Below are 12,871 nucleotides of genomic sequence, written 5' to 3'. Positions count from 1 at the left end.
ATGGAAGGGAAAGATTTTCATACAGCACCTCCATGATCGTCCCAGTATGGGTGTCCACAGCCAAAAACCCATCTAATGAGCAGCTTGTGTATGCATTGTTAGACACCCAAAGTCACAGCACCTTCATCGACGAAGAATTAAGCAATCAGTTACAAGCAGATACCTACCCTGTGAAATTGAAACTGACCACTATGCTTGGAGAAAATACCATTGTGAAGAGTCAAAGAGTATTTGGACTCCGTGTAAGAGACTACAATTCAAGCTTTCATGTTGACCTTCCTTCCTACTACAGTAAAGACCACATTCCAGTGAACCGTAATCATATACCCACACATGAAACAGCAAAACAATGGCCTCACCTAGAGGGAATTGTCAATAAGATGCCACCTCTCCTTGATTGTGATATAGGACTTCTGATCAGATACAACTGTCCAAGAACATTAGCGCCCAGACAGGTGTTATCTGGAAAAGATAACGAGCCCTATGCCATCCTTACAGATTTAGGGTGGAGCATTGTTGGAGGTTCAATCCCATGTCTGGATGAAACAGAATCCGGCCTGTCACAGAGTCAATGTAAAGGAACGTCTTCCAGTAACGCCAATGGATATTATAAGCATCCTGGATTAAGGACATGAAAGGAGATGACAAGACTGTCTCACAAGAGGATCTCGTATTCCTTGATAAACTTAAAGGAAGCATAAGGAAAAATGACTTAGTCGGATTTCAGCGAGCTTTTTGTTATCAGGTAAGTATGGCGATTGCTTAAATGGCAGAGGCAACTCATAATGTCCCTTAAGTCATTTAAGACGGAAGTTCATCAGGGATGAGAAATACAAGGAAGAATACACAACATATATGAACGAAATCATTGAGAGAGTTGATATGGAGGAGGTACAAGAGGATGGAACTCAAGAATTACCAACACTGAAGGATATGGTGCTGGATCTGTACATAGAAGATCCAGAAGTCAGAAAGGCACAGATACTGTTGACAAAAACAACAGAACAAAAGAGTATTCCGGATCGTTTGTCCAAGTGCTCTTCATGGTCCAGATGCACCAAGGCTGTGGCCCGCCTTCAACGGCGAGCTAAGAAGATCAGATCACATGCTCCTTCCTCAGAGGGTGAACAGGAACGTGCTGAACATGTTATACTTCCGAATGTGCAAAGCAAGGCCTATGGGAAGGAAATAAAGCTGTTGAGCAAAGGAAGCCAACTGCCACATCACAACAAGCTGCACCAGCTTGATGTATTTCTTGACACGGATGGGCTTCTCAGGGTGGGAGGAAGACTCTTTTCTCTGACTCTTTTAAGCACCCAATTGTCATTCCCAAAGAGCATCATGTGACATCACTGATAATAGCTCATAGCCACAAAAGAGTAAAGCATCAGGGAAAAGTCTAACGATGAACGACATCAGATCCAGTGGCTACTGGATTCATGGTATGAGTAGAGCAGTTGCATAATTCATCCGTCAATGTGTGACTTGTCGCAGACTCAGGAGACCGCCAGAGACCCAAAATGCAACTCTGTCAATCACCAAAGACAGACTCAACGATGTTTCTCTACAGACCCTACTCTACTAAACCATGGCCATAGTCAACAGTCGAACCCTCACTGTGGATAATTTGGACAGTCCCAACAGCCTGGAACCATTGACCCCAATCATCTTCTTCACATGAAATCCAGCACAGCACTGCGCCCACCTGGCACATTCCCCAGACAGGACCTGTACGGAGCAAAAAGATGGCGCCGTTTGCAGTTTCTAGGAAAGCAGATATGGAGTCGCTGGAGACAAGAATATCTTCACAACATTATCACAAGGCAGCATTGGCACGCTCCAAAGAGAAATCTAGAAGTGGGCGATATTGTGATGGATGTTGATGTGCTGTTGCCCAGAGGTGATGGAGACTTGCCAGGGTTTTAGAGACTGTCAGTGGTAGAGATGGGCTTGTGAAAAAGGCGAAAATCTCAGTGGGAGATAAGAACTTGAACAAGAAGGGTAAACGCTGTGTTGGAACGTCCAGTGCAGAAGTTAGTTCTGCTGTTAGAAGCTACTTAAGCTTTGATTACAAAGATGCATTGATATAGTAGATGAAAAAAAATTTCGTTGTTATTGTCATTTGATACAAGACACTCATAATTTGGTGGGAGTGTAAATAACCCAATTTATGTTATTGTTAATATCGTTGAAGTATCTTTCTGTTATTTTAATGTGAAATATTTGCTCAGACAATCTCATTTCCGTTTTTGTATTACATGCTTTTATTTTGAAAGTGAAGTTCCGGTAGAGGCACGGACTTCCTGTTATGAATCTGTAACTTCACAAAGGGAAAGTTTTATGTTTTAACCGAAGAGGCACAAGCTCTTACGGTGTTGTTTAGGGAAGCTTCAAATACACCTGAAAACATCAGTTGAAAGTCTCGACCATCTTTCGGGGGATATGCTACGTAGTCTTGGCTTCCTCATTCAGTGGCAAAAGAGCCGACTTTGACCAGTTGACAAAGACAAAAACGTCATGTGTAAATTGCCAGGTGGTGCTGTGTGTCTTTAATCATAATGGGTTTGACAACAGATGATCGACAAATCATCTGTGCTACGGGTTCGAGCGAGAGCGCAAAGAGGCTCGGGCTCAAAGGACAGTCTTGGCGAGAGAATCTAGAAACTGGGAATAGAGGGGAGCAATTCATTAAAAAATAAATTATAAAAAGCCCTCTCCATGCTAAGAACAGCAGCCTTGAGCTCTTCAAGTGAGATAGGTCTGGCTAAATCGTTTGAGTCATCTTCCGCAAGACTGGCCATATTTAATTGAGCCAATAGGTCCTCACATTTGCTCTTGTCAAAAGGTACATCTGATTTGTAAAGGTTAGAGTAAAAACTATGAAAAGTGTCATTAATCTGTGCAGAGTCAGTAGTGGTAGCTCCGGGCCTGTAATTTAATTGAAATGTCTGAAAACTGTTTGTTCGATCTAATTTTGATAGCTAAAAAGGTGGCTGGGTCTTGATCCATGAAAAAAAAAAAAAAAGAAAGAAAGAAAGAAAGACCGAACAAGGATTTTTCCTCTCGCTGTAAACTCCTCTGATGGAGTTTTTTGTCCAGCGTTAGTAGAAATAAGGCTGTTAAGTCTGTTCCCTCTTCTCAACTAACGTTAAAATTAAGTGAGTCGCGAGAGGCAGGACACCATAGTTAGATATCATAGTTTTTACAATTCTTATGGTTATGAAACCGTGACGTTATGAAACCACAGGTATCATAAAATCAGTTAATCCCGACATCCCTACATGCAGCCCTACATCCAACGGCAGTACAGGCTGAGATATTTGTATTCTTTGTGGGGGGGTTTCTTTCATTTTTGCATCTGTAATGTAGAGCTGGGCGTTATGGAAAAAAATCTTATCACGATATTATCAGTTGATATCTACGGAAGCGTATTGCATTCACTTGAAAAAAAAAAAGTTCTGTTTTTCTGAGATAACTATCTCGGAAATTCCGAGATAAGTTCTGTTTTTCTAATTAATTTTTTTTTCTGTTTTTCCGAGATAATTATCTCGGAAAAACAGGAAAAAAAAAAAAATTAGAAAAACAGCTTTTTTTTTTACATGCTTTTATTTTGAAAGTGAAGTTCCTGTATAGACGCGGACTTACTGTTATGAATCTGTAACTTCACAAAGGAAAAGTTTGATGTTTTAGCGACCCTCCGAAGAGGCACATGCTCTTACGGTGTTGTTTAGGGAAGTTTCAAATAAACCTGAAAACATCAGTTGAAAGTCTCGACCATCTTTCGGGGATATGCTGCAGATAGATAAAGGATAGTTTTCATTTTTGTCCATAATTCAAATATTTCGTTTGTTAGTGTAAGCTATTTTATTTAGTGGCTTTATTATGGAAGATTGATGTGTAGTTCCTGTTATAAGCGTATTGCATTCACTGCTTCCGTATATTAGCGCCATGACGTATAGCGTCTATACAGGAACTTCGCTTTCAAAATAAAAGCATGTAAAAAAAGCTCTGTTTTTCTAATACATTTTTTTTCCTCTTTTTTCGAGATAATTATCTTGGACAAACAGAACTTTTTTTTTTTTCAGAAAAACAGAACTTATCTCGGAATTTCCGAGTTAGTTATCTCAGAAAAACAGAACTTTTTTTTTTTCAAATGAATGCAATACGCTTCCGTAGATATCCATATTTATCGCGATATAAATCAAATAACCAGAAAATTAATGTTTTGCACATTTGTGTTTATGTACAAACGTTTTTTTCTTACGCACAAAACAGATTTTACTTGCTCGTACAATCATCCTGTGCCGATGCACTTTACTTATAACATTTCATACCAACCACTACAGTGAAAAGGTGAATATAATGTATATACTCAGCCTTTTTTTAAGGTCTATTTTTTAAATTTTTTTTTATTCTATTGCTTTTTATATTTCTTTATTCTCTTGTCTACCTCATTCTCACCTGCCTGCTGCTCTAACAACTGAAATTCCCCGGTTTGTGGATTAATAAAGTTTTAGCTCATCTTATCTTGACTCAGCGCCACTGCTGCTCCTCCTAACTTGTTGTGAGTGTAACTCTATTCCAGCCACATGATTGGTTCGGTACGGCGCTATACTCATTATCATTGGCTGTTCGTGTCGTCTGTGAAAACATGGATGGGATGAGTTTTTCGACTCGTCTTAAATTTCTATTGAGGAAAAGTTATATTGCGATAATTATCTATGTCGTTTTATCGCCCAGCCCTACTGTAATGTATTAGAAACGTCATCAACACACCTACTCCCTCGTGGTGAATCCTGCAAAATAAATCCTTCTGTTTTCTCGCCTTATTCAGACACTCTCCAGAGTTTTAACTCGGGAGATGGCCAATGAAACTTTGCTCTCACTCTGACATTTGCATTCTCATATACAGCCCCTCCAGAGAACATCTGGAGATTCTCTGGAATTTAGTGCATGTCTGAAAGCAGTTAAAGAGAGATGTACTACCTGATTGTTTTGGACACGTATTGTCCCAGGAGAAAGTGTCTGTGTCACCACCTGGCCCTGGGGAGTGACAACTGTAACTGGCTGGTACACTGTGCCACCTGAAATTAACGCGCACGCACACAAACACGCACAGGTTGCACAGTAAGCTTAGACCAAAGATTCCCACTGGTACATGACAATTTCTGAGCTGCAATCACAACAGTACATTACCTGAAGGAGGGGTTGTATGCCATGATGACATCCCTGCGACCACCTGGGTGGGGTTGACGGCTGTCACGGTAACGTTCCCTTGCTGTAGGGCTGATGCTGGAACCACTATTTGACCCTGGGGACTGATGGTCCCTGAGATGGAGCTGGGGTTCTGCATCAGAGAGTATGCACGTGCAAAATAGGCCTGAGTCAAATATGTACATTTTCCATATTGATTGCTCTTTCAGCTTGATTTTAAATTTTGTATTGTGTAGCAGATTAAAGAAGTAAACAAACTGAAATGCATTACAAGCAAAGGAACCTGATACAATAACTATGTCAGTATCTGGAATGAGACTTTCACGTCATAGGCAGCAACAGATCTAACTGCTGGTGATGGCTCACACACACACACACACACACACACACACACACACACACACACACACACACACACACACACACACACACACACACACACACACACACACACACACACACACACACACACACACACACACACACACACACACACACGTCGGTTTTTCCTTTTCAATAAAAGAAATGCAAACATTTCTAATATCCTGTTTCCATTTTGTCATTGTGTAATTGTCATTGTGTATGCACACACATATTCATCTCATCCCCTATTGAGATGGGACCTGAGGGGAAAGAGAGTTTTTATGAATAAATTAGTATTGATAATAACAATAATTATTATTATTATTATCGTTACAATTAATTAAAGAAGATTAACTTATGCCCTTAACATAAGTATATTACTTCTACATAAAACAGGGTCTTATAGTGGCAACGTTTTGGCCAAATTTCCAAGATATCAATTTTAATGCTTAGTTAAAAAACATTTTATACATGCATGTACAGTACAACTATGTTCCAGCGGGCAGTCTGACTCTGAGGTACAAAAGAATTTGAGTTAGTTTCTCCTGGAAGAAGAGCTTATCACTAACCATTTCATGGAGAAGTGTACAGTCCATTAACAGTACATACCTGGGGCTTGGTGGGTGAGAGGCTCGGGCCATGGCCTTGTACAGGGGAATATGGGCTGCCTGGCTCCCCACTGAGCAACGTCTCACTGTTCATCTTCGTCTTGAGGCAGGCAATGTAGCGGCTACAGAAGTCCTTGCACAGGTCACTCACCTTCTCCAGCTCCAGCAGGTGAATCCGCAGCACCTGGATGGCTTTAACCATCTGAAGGTCAGAGATAGAAAAAAAAAATCCCAAAAGGTTTGTGACAGTTGACAAAAGGGAAATTGTCTTTATCAAACTGAATGCCCATTCCACTGCCCTCTAAGTATCTGATGTTGAGGAATTGACCTCGAAAAACCAGTCTTACTTTGTATCTTACCCACTTTTGTCCTACTTCATTTCATAATTTCCTTGCCTTTGTGATGCTTGCATGTAGTTCTGATTTTATCCCAGTATTTTACTTGTTATTTTACAACGTCCTGCAAACCACAAGGTTAACATTTAGGTAATATTTATTTTTGGTGATTACTTTAAACCCTAAAGCCAACTTCCAAATATAAAGGATGCTTCAGACAGTGATTTGATTATCAAGAGCAAAAGCAAAAAAAAACAATCATAAAAGGTTATTGTGGCATTTAAAAACAGAACTGTCTGATTCAACACACAGATTCCCCAGCATAGGCCCTGTACACACCTGGTAATAACAAGCGTTTTTTTGTGATCCGATCACAGGTGGACAGCTCTAAGTGCATGCATTCACACCTGGCATAAAAATGTGGTCCCAGATGGATCTCACCTCCCTGCTCGATACAAACAAACATGTACATAATCTCTTTTCAAGCTGACCAAGTTATTATTTTTTTTTAACAGTCCTTTTACCCAGACTTTGTGCGTGTGTGTGTGTGTGTGTATGTGTGTTGGCATGAGCAAGTGAAAGCGAGGTAGAGTATGAATGAATCTCGTGCAGCTATGAAGAAAGATTTTTAACAATTTTAAGGAGAGTATCGATCATTACGTGGTGATCAGTGTTGATATTGTGACAGTGGTCAGCCGAGTAGGAGGTCTTTCATATGTGGCCTAGGACGCATTCACACTGCTAAAAGAATGTGGACACACATGGCCCAGACCACCTCCGAATGTTGTCTGGCGTGATCAGATCTCTATCAAATCTGAGCTGTCCACTCTGATAGAAGTAGTTAGGTCTGAAAGTACCCAAATAAGTCCTGAATGTGTCCTGGGATCCAATCACTCACACCACATTCAGAGGAGGTCTGGGAAGCATGTGGCCACATTATTTTCCCTGTGGGAATGCAAACACGTCCTGGGCCACGTATGAAGGACTGTCTACTCAGGTGAAGTCCTGACAAAAGTTTGATAATGAACCAAACACATTTTTAGGCTTCTCCATGTATTACTTTCTTTATAGCCACTGCCAAAATATCAACCCTAACCAGCCTTAATGACACTGATAAGGACATCTGATCATTCTCAGAAGGTACTACAATTTCATTCTCAGGTCGAAATAAACAGTGGTGAACAATACTGCATCTCACTATGCTGCTGAGGTCAAAGGTCCCATTTTGTATTATTTTGTGAAATACCTCATGCCAATGACTTAGTTTTGTCAAATACCTCTGAACGCAACTGTTTTCAGACATCTGCTTGTGTTACTACAACTACCCCCCCAAACACCTCAAATTACTTTAAATTCTGCATTCAAATCAATGTTGACTGTCAAGAAAAACAAGTCTCTATCCATTTTAATTTTAGTCTAGTGACCTCTCCAGCTATAAACACTTCTGTAAAAGGCACTTCCACTTGTTCTGCTGCCAATTACAATCACATGTTTTCTAGATATGTAGTTCACTGTTGGAAAGGGTTAAAACCGTGGGGTGTTATGTTATCCTCCACCAAAATGCATCAAGGAAAAAACATAAACGCAACAACCAGTAACCTGTGAATTTCTACCCAGATTTGTAGAGTTATCTCACCAAGTTGTCGAGTTCAGGGTCCTCGCTGAAGAAGGGTTTGCCCTCTTTCTCCTGATTGCGGACAAAGTTCTCAATGTCCACATCAAAGCTTGCCGAGGTAATGCATTCAGAGCTCAGTGTGGACTGTTCACACTTCTCAAACAGCAGGGCCAACAGAGGGAACAGGGGATGTCTGTGAAGGTGCCCACACACATGCACACACTGTTACTAAAGTCATTATCAGACATGACCTGCGGAGGATCTCCGGAAAATTGGGTCCGGACTTTCTCCGCAGTTTGACTTTCACACATGGACAACGGAGCAGGAGGCTCTCTGCAAAGATACATTCACAACAGAAATAAATCCACTGCAGGATTAAGGTGAGGTGTGTTGCAGGAGGCAGATAAAGGACATGACATATTAATTAGATACGTTTTTTTGTTTCAGCAGATCAACACAGGCATCGGCGCTTATCACCAGAAAACTCTCGACAACTTTGTCGGTGTCTTCTATGTGTATGTATATTTTTGTTCTTTTTCTCATTTTTGTGTCTGTTGCGTTTTTAGAAGTGTCATCAACCCCCACACTCGCTCATGGGTGAATCCAGCAGGGATCTCCTGCTGAGGATCCCTACAGGATTTACCCACAGCGACAGCAACTTTACAGTGGCAGACCTGAAGTCTCCTGCGGAGAGTATTGAGAACTATGGAAAACATCATAGGTGTCTCCCTCTCCACCTTAGCAGACATATATTAAGGACCGGTGTGTCAGAAAGGCCCACAACATAATGGTCGACCCCTCTCCCCCCTCCCTGCACCTCTGCCATCTGGGAGGAGGAGCATCTGTGCAAAATCTGGCAGATTCTGCAGACTTGTTTACTAGGGAGCCAGTAGAGAAAGTCTGCAGAAACTTGGATGCTCTCACTCAGGCATTTGCACTCACACACACAGCTCCCCCAGAGAAACTACAGAGGATCTGCAGAGACTTCCAAAATGCACAAATCCTGAAACAAAAAGGTGTTTATGGTACATGAAAATAAATCATGAAATAGATACGTATAGATACGCAAGTCGAAATGAAGTCAAGACAAACTGCTGTCTCAAATAATCATAATTTTCCTTCCTTACAGCACCTTTATGCAATATGAACACACACGAGTTTACTGAGGTCAATTAAACTTCAGTATTCTGCTCAGGTAAGTGGCCAATTACAAATACCAACCATCAACTAGCTTGAGATTGGGGACTTGTGTGCAGGCCATGGTTATACTTTCAATAGGAAGCATGCATATAATCTAAATACAACAAAAGACCCATTCGTTTATACAAGAAAAAGATCAGCATTGGTCTTAACACACTCTTTTGAATTTCAAATACCAGAGAGTAATTTGAAAGTCACATGAACAAAGGGGAGAGCTTCACGAATATCATGTGAGGTTTCCTTAGGGCAATTTAGTTTCTGGCAAATCTGAGTTCCAACAGGGAAAGAGGACAGATATTTAAGAATAGAGGGGGGTTGTTCTATTCTCTCTCTAAACAAACAAGCACACATGCAGAATTTGGTCTACCGATATATGGAGGCTTTGTCCGCGTCCATGGGTGTCTGCGGCTCTGTTGTTGCCGGGCTGGGCACCTCTGCCAACGTCCCCTCAAACTTCTGCTCTGAATCACTGTCTACTTTTACCACACCTTGCATCTGCAGAGAAAGACATTAAGATGAAAAAAAGCAATGGAGACAGAAACAGATAGAAGAGGTGAAGAGAAAGGCAGAGAACAACTGACATAAAATCATCATGTGAAGAACCAGAGTAGCTTGGGGGCAAAGTTTAACAGAGTAGTCTTGGTTCAATATAAAACTTTGGAAAGTCATGATGACATGGTCTGAAAAACTTAACTGTGCAGTATTCTTTGAAAAGGAAGTATGAAGTCGTATTTACTGTGATATTCAACAAACATTAGTGTCATGAGTTGTCAGTCCAATATTTGTCATTGCCAATCACCAGCACCATTTGTTGGGTAATCTGATTTGAGATACTTTTTTCTTTTGGTTAGACATAAAAACATAATTATTTTGACATGAAAATGACTTGTGTATCTGGGATGGCCAGATGCACTTAAATCTGCATTTTGCCATACTGTTTGGTCTCTTGATTTTCTTTGTGGACAAAGAATGGCTAGACTGCATCCAGAGTGATGTATTACCATTGCATTACCGACCTAACCACTACCCAATCTGATGTTACGATTTGATAGCATTTCTGAATATAATCCAGGACCTGGGACATACATTTTTCACACACATTCTCACAATGTGCTTTCTTACCCTAGGATCCCCTCCACTAATACCAGCACTAACACCATCCCAACCAATGTGACTGAGCACAACAATGACTCAGATTGAGTGCCAACAGGCTAAAAATAATAACTTGCAATGTCTCATTAGTCATAGATTTTTTCTCAGTTTGACACCCCCAAATGTAGCAGTTGAATAAAGATGTTTTGTCGTCAAAGTGCAAGAGCAGTTAAAAACGCTGGGCATAAATAGGGCTTTATATTGCATCAGTGTCCCTTCTACAATTACATTTTATGGTGGCCCACCATAGACAGAGCACAGTGACAACAGATTACTAAAACCGATGTGATGGCATCAAAATTGCTTGTGTTCTAGTGTTAAATATATTTAGTGTTTCCTTTTGTTTGGTTATTCAGGCAGACATATCACTGTCAAAAGACTGCAGAATACTGTAAATGTAGGTATTGTCCCTCTCACCCACCTGCTGCTCTCCCTTTGGATACTTGTCTATGGAAACCGACTGGGCTGCCATCACGTTCACTGCAGATGCTGCAAACACTGGGGCATTATAGTGTTCAGGGACAGGTGGCCAACCTACACAATGCATAGTTTCAGTCAGACTTAACCTGTCAGATAGACTGACCTGCATGAGGTACCCATAATGTAGGCATGTAACTTGACTACCATGATGTCAGGATTAAAACACTATTAGTTATTTTAACTGGGCAAATATGTCCAAGGAACTACAAATATTTGATGGTGGATAATTATTTACTAGATTTGATGTTATATGTACTGGCAAAAGTCTAACTTAACAGACTTAATGTTAAACATTAAAGCTAATACATGTATAATTAGCTAGCAAATTACATATGCATCAAATGTAGGATAAAAGCAAAAGTAATAAAACGACAAAAATTCTAAATGTTGGTGAAACTCAAAATAACAGTAATTTTATGAAGATATATTTCCATGTCAATATTCATAAACATGTCTATTCACTGACTCTTAAAACAAAGAGATAAGTTCACACCCGCAGTAGTGGACGATTGATAATATCCCGTTACTGATATAAACACACCCACCACGATGGACTTAGCTTTTAGCCTGGTCTTAGCTGCTCACATATTATTTGTGGCGGCAAGTGAAAATCGAAGTTTGAGATCATATTTGGGCAAACAAATATCCTCCAACTAGGAGTATGTTGGTATTATTCGGCGACAAACTAGTTCGGTTGGAGTATGCATTGTTTTTCAACAATATTGAGCTAGCTAGTCTGTTACGCTAACGCTACATTCGCATTAGCTCGTTGACTCCAACCGAGAAAGGGCAGCCGTTCGGACGAGCTACCAGCTAACGTTAACAAGGCTGCTAACTATTTACTTAAGTGTTTCTCATGTGTGAGCGGTGGACCTTATATGCAAAGCGCCATATTTAGCAAGGGAATCACTTGCCCAGGAAAACACGCTAAACTCGCTAGCCAGGTCCTAAAAGGACCCCGCTGCGGATTGATACGAGGCAAGCCGTTAGCTCGGGTAACAAGCATTAGCAGTATTATCATGTTTGAATCAAACATTGTGATGAATATGCATTTCTGGTCAACAGTGTTCAGTAATTCGACTGCAGTCGCATTAAGAAGTACTGTCTGCACACCAGGAGAAACTGGGTTGTTCCTAAAAGCCTCTCCACATGAATCAATAACGCGTAGACCGCTGCCCTGTCCTTCACCCTCCCTCCGCGGTAGCCACACAACTGTCGGGCCTCATTTCGTGCTCTCTCGCCCTTTGCTTTTCCACAATCCTCCTCTGATCCACAACGCCGACATATTTGTTACCCCCCTCCTCTTGTATACAGGTTTTTTATTCTTCCCGGAGCTACGCCACCCGTGTTTCCCTTCCACGAGCACACTCCGCTGCCCTCACTAGGTCCGCGCTGCTCGCCCCGGGGCATTTTTGCGTGCGCCCAGATTGTTTGATTGATAGGGAACGGAAAAAGAGGGATTTTGAGTGACAGCTTACCTGGGTGCCAATCTTCGTCACACTGACAAGCGGCCTGCAGCAATCGGGACCCGCAGTTGTCGCGGTGCGTCATCACGTAAGGGCACGCTGGGGCGCTCGGATAATGAATATTCGTGAGGGGGCGGGGACATGACGTCCCTCTGCACCCTGCTGGGGTTTTTGCTCGCTATTCACTGCCCTCATTTACACAACGCATTTTCTATGCATATCTCCAGCTTACACTTATTTATGCAGATTATCTCATGTGCACTCTTACACACAAATAACAATAGCTGATTGATTACTCCTAAAGAAGAAAAATTGCCAGGATAATTAGGGCATTGTGTGTAGGGAGGCAGGCTCGGAGTCAAAATTATAATCATTAAAAGAGAAATACAGATGAGCCACTTGCACACTCAGCTCTATTTAAATGATGTCCCCAAGGCA

General features: G+C 41.2%; 1 protein-coding gene across 4 annotated transcripts in view; it reads right to left on the bottom strand.

Annotated features, from left to right (window-relative positions):
• The window catches only part of pknox1.1 (pbx/knotted 1 homeobox 1.1), a 31,356-nt gene extending 18,522 nt beyond the window's left edge, over positions 1-12,834 (bottom strand). Inside the window, exons 1-7 of one of the 4 annotated variants that reach the window (XM_034573387.1) lie at positions 12,446-12,834; positions 10,909-11,021; positions 9,703-9,830; positions 8,157-8,328; positions 6,187-6,387; positions 5,197-5,347; positions 4,987-5,084 (exon numbers count right to left, since the gene is read on the bottom strand). In XM_034573387.1, coding sequence (XP_034429278.1) covers positions 4,987-5,084; positions 5,197-5,347; positions 6,187-6,387; positions 8,157-8,328; positions 9,703-9,830; positions 10,909-11,021; positions 12,446-12,518 — 936 coding nt within the window. In that variant the 5' untranslated portion in view covers positions 12,519-12,834. The other 3 variants (XM_034573390.1, XM_034573391.1, XM_034573388.1) reach the window with 3 other exon arrangements.
• Between the last annotated feature and the right edge of the window lie 37 nt (positions 12,835-12,871).

This window comes from Hippoglossus hippoglossus, chromosome 21 (genome assembly GCF_009819705.1).
Source record: "Hippoglossus hippoglossus isolate fHipHip1 chromosome 21, fHipHip1.pri, whole genome shotgun sequence".
NCBI classification, from domain to species: Eukaryota; Metazoa; Chordata; class Actinopteri; order Pleuronectiformes; family Pleuronectidae; genus Hippoglossus; species Hippoglossus hippoglossus.
The sequence above is the reverse complement of the archived record's forward strand: the minus strand, read 5'-3'. Positions and strand labels throughout refer to the sequence as shown.